Consider the following 21,004-nt stretch of genomic DNA (forward strand, 5'->3'; position numbering starts at 1 on the left):
GTTCATTGTTAAACTGTCAAATATTTCGACTCCATTAAATATCTTTGTCAACAGTGTTTTATAACCACGTTTCAGGCGATATATCGATGTCTATATTTTTTACTTCCTAATATCTGGACGACTTCAGCTCCTAAAAACCTCGTATCTGTTGGGCTCCTGGTGAAAAAAGTTTGTTGTTTCAGACTTTTGGTGCTGGTTGAAGCTCATTGTACCAAACACTGAATTAATTTACTCAAACTGAAACACGTGAAACACTCTGATGTTCGATCAAAGTGTTTATTATCAGCAGTGTGTATGGTTATTTGTTCTGTTTAGCTTTAATAATGAATTTAAACAGATGAGATTCATTTTTAACCAGAGAGACAAACTACAAAGAATCTGTTGTGTTTGTTTAGTGTTTGATTCATTGGAGAAAACGAAGTGTTGATATCAATGACTCTGAATATGTTTGTGTTTTTGTTGTGTGTATCAGGGCTGTCAGTCTGCTAACAGGAATTTAAAACAGATATTTTGTCCTTAAAATGAAACATGTATTTCTAGATCCTGTAGCAGACGAGAACGTCGTCAGCATGTTTTTTAATCCTCTCATTAATTGATTGATTTTATCAGCTGACTTGTGTTGAAGGACAGCCCTGATATGTGCCCTTGTGATCATATTGTTGGTGTCATAGTGTCTGTGTTGTGGATGTTGTTATGAGTGTTGCTCAATGTTTCCCAACAGAGCACTCTAGCACTACCGTCACCACCGTGGAGGAGCGAGAGGAGACCTTCCTCACTGGTGTCCAGTTACCTCACAATCTTAAAACACTTGAACTCCAGCCAGAGTCCAAACGCTTCTCTTCCACCTTAGAGAAGAAAAAAGAAAAACCAGTTTTCCTTAGCCAGCTGTTGCCGGCTGCCGTGACCAGTGGGGAAACGGCCCGGTTCACCGTCAGGGTGTCCGGCTGTCCGAAGCCCAGCGTCCAGTGGTCCCACAATGGGAAGGTCATTCAGAGCTCCTCTGTTTACAGGCTGATGGAGGAGAGGGAGGAGCACGTGCTGCTGATCTCTCGGGTCACGTCTAAGTACGAGGGCGAGTACTCCTGCACGGCCTCCAACAGGTTCGGTCAGACCACCTGCAGCACCTACCTGGAGCTGAAAAAGCCAGATATCAGCCAGGCGGAGAAATGGGTGGAGAAGATGTTCAAAGTCACAGGTCGACCTCCGGCGTTCACGGTTCAGATCCAACCTGTGAGCTGCTCCGAGGGGGGAGAGGTTTCTTTTACCTACAGTGTCAGTGGGGATCCAGCCCCTAATGTGAAGTGGTTAAAGGGGGCCTTCCACATCCAGCCCAGTAGAACCTGTGTGATCACAGCCAACCCCGATGGGTGTGGCTCCATCAGCATGAAGGGCGTGAAACAGGAAGACAGTGGTTTGTACTCGTGTCGAGCCTCCAACCCGCTGGGCGAGGCGACGAGCAGCGCTGAGCTGGTCGTGTTCAGAGAACCGGCGTCTGTGTCTCGTCAGAAGGAGCAGTTCTCCGGTCTTCAGAAGAAAGGCTACAAGGTGTCGGTGACAGAACAGGCCACCGAGTCCCGCCTGTACCAGGTCAGCCTGCCTGGCCAGGATCGAGTCCGACCGGACCAGATGGTTTACACCATCGGCACCGAGGACCGCCAGATCATTCCCAGCGAGCAGGTGGGCTCTCTCACGGAGCTCAGTGTCTCTGCCGCCACGGTTCACCGCGAGCGTCTAACACAGCAGGCGGCGGTGCTACAGACCCACGAGGTGGAGGAGAGGGTGTCCGTGGTTCCGACCCGCCCGCCTCAGGTGTCAGCGGTTCCCGCCAAGCAGCTCCACATGGCGACATTTACATCATCCGTGGAAGAGAGCCAGGACCTCACGGAGCAGCACTGCGACCGCATTCAGAGCCCCGAGGTCATTGAGCTCCAGCCAGCCACAGAAAAAAGGTCAAAGGTCATGTCAGCTGTGGCCGAGGAGCTCACTCCGCTTTCTACTATCAGCACAGAGCCGCTGGCTGACAGGAAGTCTGCGACCATCAGACCCACCTCAGAGCCTAAACATGTGGTCAGCGGGCACCAGGTGGAGTCTCAGCTGTCCATCTTGAGGGAGCGGTCTCAGGAGATCCTCTCTGCTCAGGAGGAGACGGGCTACCGGCTCACAGAGGGGGTGAAAATCTTATACTCAGCCCAGTCTGCAGAGAAGCGGCTGCTCACTGAGGGCCACACGGACCGACTAGCAGCAGCAGACTCTGCTGTGGCGTCTTCCATCAGGATGGAGCACAAGCGACCTGTCGTGGCTGCGCTCAGCGAGTCCAAACACACGCTCTCAAAGGAGATGCAGCTCTCCGTGATGAAGCCTGCGGAGGAAGCTGCTCATCTCGGTAAGGACATGATGATGAAAGCAGCTCTCTCTGCTGAAGAGAAGCGAATGCTGAAGGCAGAGTCCACGCAGCTGCTGCCCAGTCTGGACAGTGCAGAGTCCATCCAGCCGCAGGTGGAAGGAGAGCAGCTGCTGCACCTGCAGGTCATCACAGATCAGGACCTCCTCCCCTCTGAGAGGAGCTTCACCTGTGACCAACCAGCAGCAGAGCAGGTAGGCAGCAGGAAGAGCCCCACTCTGCTGCACACTGTCAGCCAGAACGAACAGAGGACCGTTGTGTGTGAGGACACGTCAGAGTTTGAGGCCAAAGCTAGCAGTGTGACCCTGCAACCCCAGAGAGAGGCCCCCACTCTGTTGCATCTGCAGTCCACCCAGCCTGTGGAGGCGCTGCCCAAAGAGGGGGTTCTCACCCTGGAGAAGCCCGACCAGCAGCTTGCAGCACCAAAACAAGAGAAGACCCGGAGCCACGCAGCCGTCTCTGAGGAGAGGAGAGAGCTCACCGCTGATTATCACTCAGAGCTGGATCTGTCTGTGACTGGAGTTCAGTCTCAGGTCCGAACTGAGCCCAAACCTCAGAACATTCTTCAACTCTCATACCAGCCGCTGCAGCTGCCCAAAGAGACACCGCTCAGCGTGGACGTCAAGCAGCAGCGAGCGTTGGTGCAGAAGGAGGACCGCTGGAACGTGATGCACGTCCCCAGCGTGGCCGACAGTCGGGCCTTCGAGGAGGGTCACACCGAGAGTCTGACGGCAGTGGACAGGTTCACCTGCCTCACAGCCGTAGAGCCAAAAGTGCCCACCGAGCCGGTCCAGATAGAAGAGAAGGAGATCTCTACCGAGAGCAGTGTCCCGCTGGAGGCGGCGCAGCAGGACTTTGCTGTTGAGATCCAAGAGGGTCAGTCGGTCCGGCGGTCGATAGTGATGGACGAGAAGCGAGTGCTGACAGGGGAGCTCTCTCAAGAGATCACCAGGTCAAAGTCCTCCAAAGTCGCCATCAGCAAGCAGCCCAAACTCTCCCTCATGGCACCAGAATCTGAAGACAGTCCAGCTCTGCCCAAAGAGATGACGTTTGTCATTCAGATCCCCAAACCGTCCAGTCTGAACATCCGCCGTCAGCTCAGAGATGCGCTCCAGTCTGCCGTGGCCACCGAGCAGCCAGTGCTACTGGCCGATGTCGTAGGAAGCTCAAAGGCTATAGATGTACAGGAGGTCAAGGTTCAAAGGGAGCCCCGGTGGGCTATGTTTACATACCTGATCACCACAACAGGTGCTCCCATGGAAGTCACTCTGGCCTTTGAGGGTAAATACCCTCAGACGGCCGACCTCAGGACTGAACTGCAGGCAGCTCTCCACTCCATCGTGTATCAGGAAGCCCACGTTCTCACCTCAGAGCAGCCGGGCACGATGCAGCTGGACAAACCTCAGAGGGCGCAGGTCAACTCGGCCCGCTCCAAACACATGCTGTCATCCGTGGTAGAAACAGTGGGTGTAGCCGAAAGCACGGTAGACTTCACTGCTGCTAAATCTCAGGCGGCTTCACTGAAGACTGAGTCTCGACTGTCAGTTGAATGTGCTGCGGCGGAGCGACAGGTCGAGGTGCAGCAGTTTTCCCACATCCAAGAATCCACCGAGGCTCATGTGACTTTTGAGCAGTCGGTGAAGGTGTCCAGACAGGAGGTGAGGTCGGTAATGGGGAAAAGTCGAGAAAAAGACACAGGAGCAGCTGTTGTTACCACAGTTCTGCCTCCCACCTCCGTCCCCACCGAGCAGGTGGTGGACGTCCAGCAGGAGATCAGGGAGGAGGTCTTCAGAGAGGTGACAGTGTCAGAGCAGAGAGAAAACCCCGTAATAGTTTCCTCCCTCCAAGACGTATCCGTTGAGGAGGGTAGTAACGTAACCTTTAGCACAACCATTAAGTACAGCACTAAGGTAAACTGGTTTTTTAACGGCCAATTGGTGAAATCTGGCAAAGAGTTCAAGTGTTCCAGAGAGCACGACACATACACACTGGTTATCCACACGGTTGTCAAGGAGACGCACCAAGGAGAGTATGTTTGTGAGGCTGAGAACGAAGCCGGCAGGACAACGACGTCTTCCAGACTCACTGTGATCTCAAGAGGTTTGACAACAGGAGAAATCAATGTGTCATTCATTCATTCATAGCCTGAGAGGAACTAATCATTCACTCCTCTGTCCTCTCACCAGTACGATACCTTCTTCATTCACTCCTCTGTCCTCTCACCAGTACAATACCTTCTTCATTTACTCCTCTGTCCTCTCACCAGTACGATACCTTCTTCATTCACTCCTCTGTCCTCTCACCAGTACGATACCTTCTTCATTCACTCCTCTGTCCTCTCACCAGTATGATACCGTCTTCATTCACTCCTCTGTCCTCTCACCAGTACGATATCTTCCTCACTGTGGTTTCTATATCAAGTCATGTTGGTTCTGATCACTGGATGCTACTAACTCACCCTGCCTTGTTTGTTCCACTTCATTCTGTGGTCAGCAGTCACCTACAGACCAGAACCATCACGTCTAAGCAGGTTCAGCTGATGGTTGTCAAGGTGGTTGTTATGGTTCTGGTCTTTAGAACGCTCTCGTGGTATTTCCATGGTCACTTAGGCATGGCAGTAGGAACAGGTTCCTGTAGGTCCATCCTGAGTAGGAGCAGGTTCTAGTAGGTCCATCCTCAGTAGGAACAGGTTCGTGTAGGTCCATCCTCAGCAGGAACAGGTTCCTGTAGATCCATTCTCATTAGGAACAGGTTCCTGTAGGCCCATCCTCTCCACATCTCCAGTGTCTCTCTGCATGCTCTGTAGGCTTCACCTGCTTTCATCTGTCACAGACTTGTTGTTCCTACTGCTGGCGGGAACCGTAGCCCCATGACAGTCAGAGACAGCAGCTCTGACACCATGGGGTTAATGTTCTGGCTGTTTCTCTCCTCCACAGTCACTCCACCATCGCTGTACATTCCTCCATCGCTGTACATTCCTCCATCCCTGTTCCTCATCTGTCTGTGTTGTTACAGCAGCAGTGGAGCTCATCACTAACGTTTACTTTCTACTTTGTGTCTCAGTGCCGCCCGTCTTCAGGCAGAGAATCACACCTCTGGAGATCAACATCGGCAACCAAGCCAGGTTCGAGTGTGAGGTGGAGGACGCTCCGGATGTCACTTTCAGATGGTACAAATCCAGCGTTGAGATCAGACAGAGTGAGAAGTATCGGATTATCAGCCGCCACACCACCTCCTCCCTGGAGCTCCTTAACCCCGTGAAGCCTGACAGTGGCGAATACAGCTGCAAAGCTTCCAACCAGCACGGCACAGACAGCTGCAGTACCTCCCTCATCGTCACGGGTAAGACCCCACGGGACCTTCCTTAAACTATCGCTGTGTGTTCATGTGTTGGAGAGAGAGAGAATTATATACAGACCTGAGTCATTGTGCTGCAGTGTGTTAAACTCAATCTGGTTTGGCAACATGTCTCCATGTGGAGGATCAAAATGTTCTCATGTTTAAACCCACATTGATCACCAACTTCACTGGTTAGTTGATTTCTGATGGTGTATGTTTCCTCTGTGAACTTATTGTATGTCTACCTGCTCTCCATAGAGATGTACCCTCCAGTATTTGTATCAAAACCCGACCCAATGACTCTGTATGTGGGCAAACAGGCCGCACTCCAGTGCTCGCTCACTGGATCCTCCCCCATGGACGTTGTCTGGCACAAGGACAACATAGCCGTCTCCTCTGAAGGGAACTATGTGATGAAGTGTGAGAGGAACAAGTATTCCCTTCACATTAACAGACTTGAGCTGACTGATCAGGGAGTGTACCTATGCAAGGCCTCCAACGCGATCGGCACGGCCACCTTTACCACAGAGCTCACGGTCATCAAGAAGCCCAGCTTCGTTAGCAGCATTGAGCCGGCGTCAGCTGCTGTCAATGACCCGCTGAGGCTGGAGTGCCAGGTGGATGAGGACACTGGTGTGACCGTCACCTGGACCAGGGATGGCAAAAAGGTCCATCAGAGCATGGATAGTAAACTGTCCTTTGAGGACAAGGTGGCCGTTCTTGAGATACCAAAGTCCAAACTTAAGGACTCTGGGAAGTATGCGTGCACAGCCACCAATGAGGCTGGGAGCTCCTCTTGTGAGGCTGTGGTGACGATTCAAGGTAAGATCTTAAGGGGGTCTCTCCGTTAGTTTAGTGAGCTGGTGGATTATGATTGACACCTGCAAGCTGCTGCTAACACTCTGCACTGCTGTCCTCGTTATTTCCTGTTTCTCTGTCTCTTCTGACCAAATCTTGGTGTTTTTAACTGAACACTCTTTCAGAGCCGCCGGCCTTTGTCAAGAAAATGGAAGCTAAGATCACGTGGAAGCAGGGTATAGCTGCACGCCTGCAGTGCACGGTTAAAGGATCGCCTGAACTTCGGATCCACTGGTTCTGGAACGAGAGAGAGCTTAGTGATGGAGACAAATATAAAATCTCTTTCAAGAATGGAGTGGCCACATTTGAGATAATGAACCTGGTGGTCACAGACAGCGGCAGCTACACCTGTGAGGTGTCGAATAACGCTGGCAGCGAGAGCTGCAACACTCTTATAGCTGTTAAAGGTTGGTTTAATGATGCATCTACGTTACACTCACTATCAGTTCAGGTTACTTTTGGTGTTCATACTCACTCTTCTGACATCCAGAGCCGCCGTCCATTAGAAAAGAGCTGCAGACGGTGGAGGCCGTGAAGGGAGCAGCAGCTCAAATGGAGTGTGAGATCACTGGAACAGCTCCTTTTGAAATCAGCTGGTTAAAAAATAAGAAAGCCATCAGAAGTGATCAGAAATACACAGTAATCTGGCAGGAATCCGTGTCCAGGCTGGAGATCCAGAGCTTTGAGAGTGCCGATGTTGGAGATTATCAGTGTGTAGTATCCAACGATGTGGGAAAAGTCACCACTAAAGCTGTGGCTAAACTGAAAGGTCAGTCAGCTGAGAGAACTGTTGTGGAGGTTTCATGTTGTGCTTCAGATCCAGTTTTTAACCTGTAATGTGTTTTTGTAGAACCACCAACTTTCACAAAGAGAGTTGAGAGTGTCACTGCGGTTCTAGGAAACACAGTGAAGCTGCAGGGCACCCTGAAAGGCTCCGCCCCTATCACTGTCAAATGGATGAAAGACGCAGAAATCCTGCGAGATGACGATCCAAACATCAAGATGATGTTTGAGAACAGTGTTGCTTGCCTGTCCATCACAGCCGTGGCCATCACCCACGGCGGCAAGTACTGCTGCCAAGCAGAGAACGAGGCCGGGCAGCAGAAGTGTGAAGCCACACTGACTGTTCAAGGTCAGAAATGCTCATCCAGAACCGGGCATCTACTTCTGTTAGTTCTGTGTCTGCACTCTTTATCTGAACCACTAACGGGTCTGTCTTATCCCAGAACCTGCCAGAATCATAGAACCTGCAGAGTCCATCAGTGTGACCGCAGGAGATTCAGCCACGCTGGAGTGCACCATCTCTGGAAGCCCAGAGCTTAAAGTGAAGTGGTTTAAAGACGGGAAGGAGATGATCAGTGGGCGTAAATATAAGATGACTGTGAAGGATAATTTGGCCTCCATGAAGATTCTTACAGCAGAAAAAGGAGACACTTCAGAGTACAAGATGGAGGTGTCCAATAAAGTGGGGAAGGACCAGTGCACCTGCTCCGTCACGGTCTTAGGTTAGCTCCTGGTTTCTGATCCTTTAACTCTTAGGAATGCTGCTACTGTTTTACAAATAATTGAAATAAGAGTTATTAACAACTTTTAGTTGTAGATTGTGTTTCTAAACTTGAAGTCTCTGTATTCACGTCGGACATTAAGCTTTAGCCTGATAGCTGAAATGATTCAATCGACTAAACTCAGTGTTGGTTTCTTTGAATTTCGTTGAGCGGTTCTTTTCAGGAACCCTCTGTTAACTCCTGGGATGTTTTGTCTTCAAATACCAGATCGGATAATGCCTCCAACTTTCACCAAGTCTCTGAAAAGAGTTGACGGAAACGTTGGTAATGACATCTCCATGGACTGCAAGGTGTCCGGGTCCCAACCCATGAGCGTAGTTTGGTTCAAAGACGACCAGGAGATTGAATCTGGAGCCAAACTCCAGCCTCAGTTCAAAGATGGCTCGGCGACACTGAGAATCGCTCGGCTGGAGAAGTCAGACTCTGGAGTTTACAAATGCAGAGCCACCAATTCAGCTGGCTTTAAAGAAACCAGCGGCACACTCTATGTCAAAGGTCACGACCGTGCTTTTTTCTTGCTTCTGTTTGTTGTATGCTGTCCTCGAACGGTTTCATGCTAACATGAAATGTGTTTTGTTGGCGGCCTCCAGAGCCCCCGGTGTTCACAGGGAAACCCGACAACCAGGAAGTTATTCCGGGGAGCACAGTCTCCTTCAGAGCAGCCTTCACTGGAACAGCTCCTCTGGCTGTGAGGTGGTTCAGAGAGGAACAAGAGATCACAACTGGAGGCTCTTATTTTATAAAGAAAGAGGCCTCTTCAAGCTCTTTGGAGCTTCACTCTGTGAAGCCCATTGACTCGTCTCAGTACACGTGCCAGGTGTCCAACGATGCTGGGAAGGTGGACTGCACCGCGGTCCTCTTCGTGAAAGGTGCCTGTCTTCAGTATCCGTGCAGCTGCATGAACACGTCTTTACATCCTCAAGTGACATCGATATGATACTAACATCATGTCTCCTGTCTCATAATGAATGTTAACCTCTTCTCTCAGAGCCTCCAGTCTTTGTGAGGAAGCTCGAGGCCACCAAACTCGTCACCAGCAGCGACTCGGCACGGCTAGAGTGCAAAGTGACGGGCAGCCCCATCATCAGCTTCAAGTGGTTTAAGGACCAGATGGAGATCAGCTCCAGTCCTAAATACTCCATGAGCTCCACTGACTTAGTGGCAACTCTGGAAGTAGTTGATTGTAGAGTAGAGGACAGCGGAGAGTACGTCTGTGTGGCATCCAGTGAGGCCGGGACAGACCGCTGCAGCAGCACCGTCACCGTCAAAGGTCGGTTCAGGTTACAGATGTCCTTTTGACTGCTTGTATTGTCTTTTCTATTGACTTTTATTGTGAAATTGAAGATATTCAGCTTTCCAATTGTTCCCTCCCGGTGGCGTTACCATAGCATGACCACTGAGGATGTCTGATCCGAAGATCATAAAACTATTTTTAGCTTCACAGTAAACCTCTGCTCAGTGCAGCGTGCTGACATGTCCGATGTTTCCTTCCAGAACCGCCTGTGTTTGCTCGTAGTTTGGAGCCCAAAGATGTGGTGAAAGGTTCCGAGATGATGCTGGAGTGCCAGGTGTCTGGCTCCTCCCCTTTCACTGTGTCATTTTATAAAAACACAAAAGCGATCAGGAACGACAAAAGACACAGGCTCACTGTGAAAGAGGAGCTGGTAGTCCTGCAGGTGGTGGCAGTGGAGGCGGGAGATGTCGGGCGGTACCAGTGTACTGTAGAAAACGAGGTGGGGAGGTCCTCCTGTGAATGTCAGGTGACTCTGAAAGGTTGGTTCAGATGCTCTTCTTTAATTTTTTAATCAGCGTTTTAAATCTTCATCTTAAAGCTAGTTCCCTTAAGGTGCTTTATTTCTAAGTTCTCTTTACAATTGGTGCAACAGCTCCACCTTCTACCTGTCGACCTCGACTCAGAGAATTCATTAAACACGTTAGAAGCTCTCTGATTGGTCCAAACTGTGAGACTCAGTTAAACTTGTAGCAGTTTGCTTGATGAAGTCTGACTTCAGGAGACTGATATTAATAACGTTCATATAAAATGTCTTCCTTGTAGAAGCGCCATCATTTGTGCGAAAGCTGGAGAACCTGAGCTGGCTGGTGGGCAGCGAGGTTTCTCTGCAGTGCAGTCTGAAGGGCTCTGAGCCCATGACCGTGTCCTGGCTGAAGGACAACCACGAGCTCAAAGAGGCTGAAAACATTCAGATCACTTACGACAAGCAGACCGCTGTACTGCACATCAGCAGCTTACAGAGCAAACATGGCGGCAGGTACTCATGCCAGGCGCAGAACCAGGCCGGCAGCCAGACCTGCTCGGCTGTGCTGACAGTCAAAGGTTGGTGATCCCTGATGTGAATCGTAATTTACCATCTTGATAATCTTTAGTCTGGATTTCTTCAGTAGTTTGAGGTTCTTTGCTGACCGTTTTGTTTGACATCCCAGAACCAGCGAAGGTCACAGAGGAGACAAAGTCTATCAGTGTGACTCAGGGGGATCCGGCCACACTGGAGGCCAGATTCCTGGGCACGAAACCACTGAAGGCCAAGTGGCTGAAGGCTGGCAAGGAGCTGAGCTCAGGCCAGAGATATAAAGTGCAGAGCAGCGACAGCAGCTCTGTGCTCAAGATTATTAAAACAGAGAAAGGTGACAGCGGTGATTACGTCTTCGAGGTTTCAAATGATGTCGGTCAGAGTTCTTGCGAGGCCACGCTCACTGTTCTCGGTCAGTTCTTCATGTGTGCCAGAGAATTTAAAATGACTTCTGTTTGAATGTTGCGTCGTCTCACTCCTGTTTGTCTTTATCTGTGTTAGATCAAATAATTCCTCCATCTTTCACGAGAAAACTGAAGCAGACTGAAGGTATCAAAGGGTTGTTTGCTCATCTGGAGGGTCTGGTGTCAGGCTCCCTGCCCATAACCACTCAGTGGTACAAAGATGAGAAACAGATCCACACCGATGAAAAACACAAATGCACTTTCTTTGAGAACGTAGCTTTCCTGGAAATCTCTGATCTGGACAGTAAAGACGGCGGCAGCTACACCTGCATCGCTACCAACCAGGCAGGAACCGTCCAGTGCTCAGCCGTCTTGTTTGTGAAAGGTTTGTTGGGTTCATCCGTCGGTGAATCATCAGCTGCAGAACTAATAGCTTTTACAAGCATTAATTTTTCTGTCTTTCAGAACCACCTATGATTCTTGAAAAGCCAGAGTCCATGAATGTGTTGCCTGGATCGAAGGTCCAGTTTAATGTTCTGGTCTGTGGGACGCCACCACTGACCATCAAGTGGTTTAAAGACAAGCGAGAGGTTTCCTCCAGCGCTGACTGCTCTGTGCTCAAAGACAACACCTCCAGCTCACTGCAGCTCTTCTTTGCCAAAACCTCTGACTGTGGAGAGTATGTCTGTGAGATACACAACGATGTGGGCACCACTTCCTGCCAGGCAACGCTCTTTGTCAAAGGTTATCCGTCTTTATGTTACTCTCAGTTTACAACTATGTCTTCGGCCATCTGTTCTTTTGATTGGCTGCTTTCCTGTGACATCCTGTTGAGCCTCCACCCTCTGAGAGAGCATCCAGTCTCCCACTGTGCTCTCCATCAAGGGACCAAATCACTTGTTCACGACTTCACAGTGAATTAAACCTTTGAGCAACAGTTGGTTGGAAACATACCGACTGTCCACGTTTCCCCTTGTCTGATGGTTCCTCTGTTGTTTCATTTCTTAGTGCCTCCTAAGTTCACTCGGACACCGGCCCGTGTGTCCGTGGTGCGTCCCGGTCAGAGTAAAGTGTTTGAGTGTCAGGTGACCGGCACACCTGAGATAGACATCTACTGGTTCAGGGAAGGCTCTGAGATCAGCCCCAGCGACCGCTACAAGATGGCCTTCGTTAACTCTGTGGCCACCCTGGAGGTGTGTGGGGCCGACATCAAAGACGGGGGGCTTTACTACTGCGAGGCTCGCAACGAGGCCGGCAGTGAGAGCTGCAGCATGGAGCTCAAGGTCAAAGGTCAGTCGTGTCAGCGGACATGTGCAGGAGTTATAAGAATATACGAGGGTGGATCAATAAGTCCGGAGACCGTCAATGGTGCGTCGCACGGAGCAGGAGGAATATATAAATCTAAAGAGTGAGCGTCACAAAGTTTTATGTTTTGATCGTCATCAGCTCCTGAGTTACACACAGAAACATCACAGTTTGACGTTAAACTCTGTAAACGGTCAACAAAGACCCTTGAAATATTCTGTCAGGTGTTCTGATGACATTACGTTTCAAGAGGGGCGGAGTTTTACTGTCCAAGACTGAAGAAGGCGCGTCAGGTCAGGCGACACTAGGTGGGTTTTCTTTGTGTCACTGTAAATTCGTCCCCCAGAGTCAGACTGTCAACACCGAGGGAAACATTCACTGTGAACCACCTGAACTGTTGCGCCAAGGCAACAGGCTTCTCCAACATGGCAACAGGCCACTCACAGCGCGTTGAAAACGGGCGAGTTTCTCACCTCAACAACACAATCATAGCTCCGCCCCTACACAGGGTTTGCCTCCCTGCTGCTCTTTTCTGTTATCCAATAATTTGTCACAAACGTTGATGTTTGCTCTCTGCTGAAGTTTCAGGCTCGTTAAATGATCCTGGCCTCTGTTCACAGAGGCATGTGTTTCTCAGCTGCTGATGAACTCTGTAACACTCTGTCTGGGGTTGTACCTTCCTCCTGCTCCGTGCACGACACAGTGCGGCCTCCGTAGTGATTGACCCGCCCTCGTAGAGGAAGCAGCAGAAGAAACCGTGAAGAGCCCACTTTCTCCTGATCATCTGCCATTAAATAATTATACAGATTGTGTATTGTTTGGGTGCTGAAATGAAAACCACCATTTCAAAACCTGATCTGAAGCTGATGTCAGACCTGACCCTAGCTTCAGATGTTGGAGGAGGTTTACCTCTCCACACGTTAGAGGAGGTTTACCTTTTCAGACGTTGACAGAGGTTTACCTCTCCAGACAGGAGTGTGACGGTTCTTTCTTGTCGTCTCAGAGCCGCCATCATTTGTCAGAGAGCTGGCTGCGGCTGATGTTGTGAAGGGCTCCAGTGCCTGTTTCCAGTGTCAGGTTGCCGGGACGGGTCCATTTGAGATAACGTGGCACAAAGAAGCAAAGGAAATCAAGCCCAGTGCCAAACATGTCTTCTCCCAGACAAACGGCAGCGTGGGTGTGGAGGTGCACCGGTGTGACGCTGTGGATGTGGGAGAGTATCAGTGTACCGTTGGGAACGAGGTGGGGAGCTGTAGTTGTAAGACTACGCTGAGCCTCAAAGGTTGGTCTCATTAAACTTATAGCTTTTTATCCTCTGAGGTGAGAACTGACCGTTGACTGACTGAACATGTGACTGGTTCCCTCTAATAGAACCACCAACGTTCACCCGGAGACTTGAGAACGTTGCCACCGTTCTGGGTCAAATGGCCGAGTTCCAGTGCGTTGTGGTCGGCTCTCCTACTCTCTCTGTTCAATGGCAGAAAGATGAGAGCTGGATTTTAGAGGATCCAAAGATAGAGAGAACATTTGAGAACAATGTGGCCACTCTCAGGATTCCTGCCTGTGAGGCGACGCACGGGGGGAAATACACCTGCCAGGTGGTGAACGAGGCCGGGCAGGAGAAGTGCTTTGCCGCCCTCACGGTGCAAGGTAACCTGAGCTTCACTGGTCCTGGCCATCGTCTGTTTATGCTCCTCTCGGTGAGACACTTTATGAACGTTTTACTTTGCTTTGCATCGTAGAGCCTCCTCAGATCACAGAGAAACCAGAGGTGATCCGGGTCACCATTGGAGATCCAGTCAGTCTGGACTGTAAGGTGACGGGATCACCTGAGCTCACGGTGAAATGGACGAGAGACGGCAGGGAGCTTCAGTCCATCCGCCAGCACAAGCTCATGTTTGAGAAGAACATGAGCAGCCTGAAGATTCAGGCGGCTCAGAAGGAAGACGAAGGAGAGTACGTCTTTGAGGTGGCCAACCACATCAGCAGCTGCACCTGCAGAGTCCGAGTGATCGTCCTAGGTTGGTGTGAAGAACACGTAGCTGTTACATCGTGACATGTGGACTCGGTCTAACCTCTCTCTCGTTGTTCTCCTGGTAACAGAACAAGTAATTGCCCCGAGCTTCATCAAACCACTGCTAGATGTGCAGGAGGTTTTGGGCTCCTTTGTTCAGATGTGTTGTAAGATATCTGGTTCCCTGCCCATCTCTGTGGAGTGGCACAAAGACGGGGCCAAGATCTCCAGCGGAGTCAAACACAAACTCATTCAGCACGACAACTCTGTGTCTGTCGAGATCGAACAGCTCGAGAGATCCGACGCAGGATCCTTCTCTTGCAAACTGAGCAATGCAGCAGGGAGCTGTGAGTGCAGCGGATCCCTCGGGGTCAAAGGTTAGACGGTGCTCCTCAACTCCGTTGGTCATACTGTATCTATCGAAGGTGAGTAGCTCTTTAACCCGGTTGGTCTTGTGTTCAGAACCTCCCAGCTTCGTGACTCTGCCTGAGTCCCAGGCGGCTCTGCCCAATACCACAGTGCGCTTCAAAGGCTCCTTCGAGGGGACGCCTCCCTTCACGGTCAAATGGTTCCAGGACGACACAGAGCTCATGACCGGGCCCACGTGTTTCACCAGGCTGGACGGGCTGTCGTGTTTCTTAGAGCTCTCCTCCGTGGCCGTCGCTCACAGTGGAGTTTACTCTTGTCAAGTCAGCAACGACGCCGGCTCTGCACGCTGCAGTGCCGACCTGACGGTCAAAGGTTGGCCTTTTTAAGTGGACTGTTGTGTGGCTGATTTCGTCTCATCTGCATCACTGCCTAAAACTCATGATTCTGTCACATTTTCCGCTCTGCAGCTTCTCCTCAGGAACCGTTTGAGTTCTTAGTGTTGCATCGTTTCCACAGTCTCTAACGCTTCACTGTCCGCTCATGTCCTAAGTGTGCCTCATCCGCTCACCTCCTGCTGGTCTAAATGTCATTGTAAGTGTCCCTACTGGCTGCCAGCTGCTAACATGTCTGTATTTTGGCTTTCCAGAACCACCTGAATTTGTGCTGAAACTCCCTGCCTCTAAGTTTGTGAAGCAGGGAGAGTCACTCCGCCTGGAGTGTAAAGTCAGTGGGACAGCCCCCCTGAGAACGACCTGGTACAAACAGGACACCAAGGTCTTGGACGGGGGCAACTACAGGACATCATTGGTTGACTCTGTGGCGGTGCTGGAGCTGCTCTCCGCCAGCTTTGATGATGACGGAGTTTACACCTGTGAAGCTCAGAATGATGCTGGCAGTGTCAGCTGCAGCACCACACTTAGCGTTAAAGGTCAGCTGACTTCCTGAACGGTTCTCTGATGCTCTGCTGAGCTTTCTGTCTCTGATTTGTTCCACTGCTTAAAGCTGCTCTCCGTAACAGTTTGGAGTTCAATTCATATCCATTCGTTGAGGTGGAGCGTCGTCCTGGTTACAGACTGTTTCCTGTAAAACCAGAGCAGCACACCGTCACGACGTGTCACATTGTACTTCCATCATTCCTCGTTCCAAAACATCCAACAGGTCGGCCCTTTGCGCTTCAGTCAACGTCTACTTCACCAGCTCTTCGTAGTTTCAAGTTCACTTCTACGACTCCGTGATGTCACTGTAGTTCCACCACAACCTACTGCTGTATCTGGAGATCCAGTCACCAGTCTGGGTGTAATTCTGATCCTTCCCCAATAACTCCATATTATCTCTACTTATTCCTGACAACTGCTCCATCTGAGCTTCAGTTTATCTGTAGTTACAATAAATTCCACAAAATATAACTTTCACACATTTCACAAAGAATTCTAAGAAGATTCTTAACAACAACCATAGTTCCAACAGATTCTTAACAAAAACCGTAGTTCCAACAGATTCTTAAAAACGACTGTAGTTCAAACAGATTATTTACAACAATCGTAGTTCCAACAGATTCTTAAAAACAACTGTAGTTCAAACTGATTATTTACAACAAACGTAGTTCCAACAGATTCATAACAACAACCGTAGTTCCAACAGATTATTTACAACAACCGTAGTTCAAACAGATTCATAACAACGACTGTAGTTCAAACAGATTATTTACAACAATCGTAGTTCCAACAGATTCTTAAAAACGACTGTAGTTCAAACAGATTATTTACAACAATCGTAGTTCCAACAGATTCTTAAAAACGACTGTAGTTCAAACTGATTATTTACAACAAACGTAGTTCCAACAGATTATTTACAACAACCGTAGTTCAAACAGATTCATAACAACGACCGTAGTTCCAACAGATTATTTACAACAACCGTAGTTCCAACAGGTTCATAACAACAACCATAGTTCCAACAGATTATTTACAACGACCGTAGTTCCAACAGATTCTTAACAAAAACCGTAGTTCAAACAGATTCTTAAAAGCGACTGTAGTTCCAACAGATTATTTACAACAATCGTAGTTCCAACAGATTCATAACAACGACTGTAGTTCAAACAGATTATTTACAACAAACGTAGTTCCAACAGATTCATAACAACAACCGTAGTTCCAACAGATTATTTACAACAATCGTAGTTCCAACAGATTCATAACAACAACCGTAGTTCCAACAGATTATTTACAACGACCGTAGTTCCAACAGATTCTTAACAAATACTGCAGTTCCAACAGATCCTTAACAACAACCGTAGTTCCAACAGATTCTTAAACAACGACTGTAGTTCCAACAGATTCAACAGATTCTTAACAACAACCGTAGTTCCAACAGATTCTTAAAAACGACTGTAGTTCCAACAGATTCTTAACAACAACCGTAGTTCCAACAGATTCTTAAAAACGACCGTAGTTCCAACAGATTCATAACAACAACCGTAGTTCCAACAGATTATTTACAAAAAACTTAATTCCAACAGATTCATAACAACAACTGTAGTTCCAACAGATTCTTAACAACGACCGTAGTTCCAACAGATTCTTAACAACGACCGTAGTTCCAACAGATTATTTACAAAAAACTTAATTCCAACAGATTCATAACAACAACCGTAGTTCCAACAGATTCTTAACAACGACCGTAGTTCCAACAGATTCTTAACAACGACCGTAGTTCCAACAGATTATTTACAAAAAACTTAATTCCAACAGATTCATAACAACAACTGTAGTTCCAACAGATTCATAACAACAACCGTAGTTCCAACAGATTCTTAACAACGACCGTAGTTCCAACAGATTCATAACAACAACTGTAGTTCCAACAGATTCTTAACAACGACCGTAGTTCCAACAGATTCTTAACAACAACCGTAGTTCCAACAGATTATTTACAAAAAACTTAATTCCAACAGATTCATAACAACAACCGTAGTTCCAACAGATTCTTAACAACGACCGTAGTTCCAACAGATTCTTAACAACGACCGTAGTTCCAACAGATTCTTAACAACGACCGTAGTTCCAACAGATTATTTACAAAAAACTCAATTCCAACAGATTCATAACAACAACCGTAGTTCCAACAGATTCTTAACAACAACCGTAGTTCCAACAGATTCTTAACAACGACCGTAGTTCCAACAGATTCTTAACAACGACCGTAGTTCCAACAGATTATTTACAAAAAACTTAATTCCAACAGATTCATAACAACAACCGTAGTTCCAACAGATTCATAACAACAACTGTAGTTCCAACAGATTCTTAACAACGACCGTAGTTCCAACAGATTCATAACAACAACTGTAGTTCCAACAGATTATTTACAAAAAACTTAATTCCAACAGATTCATAACAACAACCGTAGTTCCAACAGATTCTTAACAACAACCGTAGTTCCAACAGATTATTTATAATGACCGTAGTTCCAACAGATTCTTAACAACAACCATAGGTAGTTTGTGGTAGCTTGTTGTAGTTTGTTGCAGTTTGTTGTTTGTTGTAGTTTCTTTGTGGTTTGTCATAGTTTCTCATAGTTTGTAGTTTGAGGTAGTTTGTTGTGGTTTGTCACAGTATGTCATAGTTTGTTGCAGTTTGTAGTTTGTTGTAGTTTGTGGTAGTTTGTTGTAGTTGTTTGTAGTTTGTCATAGTTTGTCATAGTTTGTAGTTTGTGGTAGTTTGTGGCAGTTTGTTGTAGCTTGTTGTAGCTTGTCATAGTTTGTAGTTTGTCCCAGTTCATTGTAGTTTGTGGTAGCTTGTTGAACTTGTTCATTTATTTAGGCAACAAAGCAGCCTCGCCTGTCGTTTCACTAACTGACTTTTAGTTTTTCAGTAGCTCCATCTTAACTGTAGTTCCAACTAATTCCCACATCTGAAGTTCCTTCAACGTTAATCAATCATTAAACACTCGGAGGACTCGACTGTCCGGATTATAATCAGTTCTCCGCTAAACTTCCATTAACATGACATAAATACGACTCCGTCGTTGCCGTGGTTTCCCATTTAGGCTTCTTAAACTCGTCACCGATTCCAGCTGCGGTCTTTGTCCTGCTGTTACGGCTCTCAGCTTTAAGATTTAGCTGTGGATTATTTTTCTCGTTCATGCCTCTGTAACAGTTTCCCGATCTTTTTGTAGACCCTCCATGTTTTGTGAAAGTGCCTCAGCCCGTTGAAGGGCTGAAGGGTAAGGACGTGAGTTTGTACTGCGAGATGAGCGGTACTGCTCCGTTCCAGATCACCTGGTTCAAAGACAGGAAACCTCTCATGGAGAGCAGGAAGTTTAAGATGGTGAGCGAGGGCAGCTCGGCCACGCTGCATGTCATTGGGATAGAGGCCTCGGACGCCGGCGAGTACGAGTGCAAAGTGTCAAACAGTGTAGGAAGCGACACCTGCCAGACGTCAGTTAAACTCAGAGGTCAGTAGAAACTGCGATGGTGTCAAATACAAATTAAAAGTATCAGATGTTGCGATGCCTCTGTCACCCTGCTGACTTTCCCTTCTGCGATGTGTTTGTCCTCTCTTCAGAGCCGCCGTCGTTTGTGAAGAAACTGTCAAACATGACGGTGGTAGTGGGGGAGGAGGTGACCCTTGTGGCCTCTGTTAAAGGCTCTGAACCCATTACTGTGTCCTGGGTTCAAGACAAGGATCACATTCTCAGGGACGGTGACAACAGGAAAATCACCTTTGAGAACAACCAGGTCGCACTTAAAGTGTTTAAGGCTGATGCAACCGCAGCAGGCAAATACACCTGCCACCTCCGAAACGATGCTGGGAGTGTGGAGTGTTTCGCTAACTTGACTGTTCTAGGTTTGTAATCATATAATTCTCTCTTTCTCTGGCAGTTTGTTTTTCCTCTGCCCTCCCCTACAGGTCTGATTAAACGCTCTGTCTGCTCCCTCCTTTCCTTCCAGAGCCGGCTAAGATCGTGGATAAACCCGACACTCTGAGTGTCACGGCAGGCGACATCGCCGCCCTGGAGGTCAAAGTGTGCGGCAGCCCAGAGCTCGTCCCCAAGTGGTTCAAAGACGGCGTGGAGCTCGCCTCCGGGAGAAAGTACAAGATCTCCTTCTCCCGCATGATCTCCAGCCTGAACGTGCTCTCTGCTGAGAAGAAAGACTCCGGAGAATACACGTTCCAGGTGGTGAACGAAGTCGGGAAGGACCTGAGTAAAATCAACCTGACTGTTTTAGGTGTGTTGTCCTTCCGCTCTGAGTGACTACAAATCTGTTGTTTTAAACTACTTTCATTTATATTTATTTATTATATTTACTTTATCTACAAAATCTTCGTTAAAACTCAGCAGAAAAGAATAAAAGGTTACGTTTTGTTTAAATGCAGCAGATGAAGTCCTCTGTACTTCTCACTCTTTGGCTGACAACTGACAACTTGACTGGAGTTTTTGTGGTGACACAACGCTAACGGCCCGTTTCCCCCCGAACAGATAAGACCATCCCTCCGACCTTCTCCAGGAAGTTGAGGGACTGCAACACGGTCATTGGAGAAGCTTTAGAGATGGAGTGCAAAGTGTCGGGCTCGCCGCCGTTCACCATCTCGTGGTACCACAACGGGAACGAGATCCAGAGCGGGCCCAATCACGAGCTCTCATTCAGTGACAACAGCTGTACGGTCCGAGTGCCGACACTGAAGCTGTCCGACTCCGGAGTGTACAAATGTAAAGCTGTCAACAAGGCAGGATCCAGCGAAACCTCGGCCTCGCTGGGGGTCAAAGGTCAGAGCTGCAGACAAATACTGCTGTCAGTCACATGAATCAGTCTAAACTGGAAAAACATTTCCTTTCATAAAACAATCATTGATGTTTTTAAATTTTCATTTTATACTTTGATTGTTTTAAACTGCGGTGGTCCGTTAGCACACAATAAACTATTATTATTATTTCTTTAATGAGCAAATAAATTCATTTTTAACTTCATTTTAATGCTGATTAAATAAAAGAATTAGACGATTCTGTCACAGCCTCCAAACACAAATTCAACACGAGGTGTGATCAATAAGTTCAGTGTTCCTGAATGCAGCACAGCGCTGCACACGGAGGATCAATAAGTTCAGAGAGTTCCTGAATGCAGCACAGTGATCAACAACCTTCATGAGCAAGTATTCAGAGTTTTTGATCAACCTCATCACTGAGTTCTACATGTTAAACATGACCGGTGGTACGTGAACATCTGTAATGTCACTACAGACCTGAAACTGGAGCATAGAAACATCCGATTTTGGGTCAAACTGTGTAAACGGTTAACAGAGACCCTTGAAATGTTCAGAAAGTCTACGGCGATTAAGCAATGAGCCGGGCGACGTGTTCTGATGACATCACATTTCAAGAGGGGCGGAGCTTCACTGTCCAAGACCGAAGAAGTCAGACTGAGACCGAGTCAGACT

The 21,004-nt window shown here is 48.1% G+C and overlaps 1 protein-coding gene across 1 annotated transcript in view; it reads left to right on the plus strand.

The window, feature by feature from the left end:
* LOC138614673 (titin-like) overlaps window positions 1-21,004 on the plus strand; it is a 73,842-nt gene that overhangs the window by 13,971 nt on the left and 38,867 nt on the right. Inside the window, exons 8-33 of the mRNA XM_069688232.1 lie at window positions 722-4,501; window positions 5,465-5,743; window positions 5,999-6,562; window positions 6,724-7,005; window positions 7,089-7,367; window positions 7,449-7,730; window positions 7,825-8,103; window positions 8,371-8,658; window positions 8,754-9,032; window positions 9,152-9,433; window positions 9,658-9,936; window positions 10,220-10,498; window positions 10,606-10,884; window positions 10,974-11,261; window positions 11,342-11,620; window positions 11,885-12,166; window positions 13,185-13,463; window positions 13,553-13,831; window positions 13,924-14,202; window positions 14,285-14,572; window positions 14,658-14,936; window positions 15,211-15,492; window positions 18,744-19,022; window positions 19,133-19,414; window positions 19,519-19,797; window positions 20,049-20,336. Of these exons, the coding sequence (XP_069544333.1) occupies window positions 722-4,501; window positions 5,465-5,743; window positions 5,999-6,562; window positions 6,724-7,005; window positions 7,089-7,367; window positions 7,449-7,730; window positions 7,825-8,103; window positions 8,371-8,658; window positions 8,754-9,032; window positions 9,152-9,433; window positions 9,658-9,936; window positions 10,220-10,498; window positions 10,606-10,884; window positions 10,974-11,261; window positions 11,342-11,620; window positions 11,885-12,166; window positions 13,185-13,463; window positions 13,553-13,831; window positions 13,924-14,202; window positions 14,285-14,572; window positions 14,658-14,936; window positions 15,211-15,492; window positions 18,744-19,022; window positions 19,133-19,414; window positions 19,519-19,797; window positions 20,049-20,336 (11,094 nt within the window). The remainder of the gene's footprint in view (window positions 1-721; window positions 4,502-5,464; window positions 5,744-5,998; window positions 6,563-6,723; window positions 7,006-7,088; window positions 7,368-7,448; window positions 7,731-7,824; window positions 8,104-8,370; window positions 8,659-8,753; window positions 9,033-9,151; window positions 9,434-9,657; window positions 9,937-10,219; window positions 10,499-10,605; window positions 10,885-10,973; window positions 11,262-11,341; window positions 11,621-11,884; window positions 12,167-13,184; window positions 13,464-13,552; window positions 13,832-13,923; window positions 14,203-14,284; window positions 14,573-14,657; window positions 14,937-15,210; window positions 15,493-18,743; window positions 19,023-19,132; window positions 19,415-19,518; window positions 19,798-20,048; window positions 20,337-21,004) is intronic.

This window comes from Brachyistius frenatus, unplaced genomic scaffold (assembly GCF_029030835.1).
Source record: "Brachyistius frenatus isolate BFR_SWC_R1_liver_20210118 unplaced genomic scaffold, ASM2903083v1 Contig_546, whole genome shotgun sequence".
NCBI classification, from domain to species: domain Eukaryota; kingdom Metazoa; phylum Chordata; class Actinopteri; family Embiotocidae; genus Brachyistius; species Brachyistius frenatus.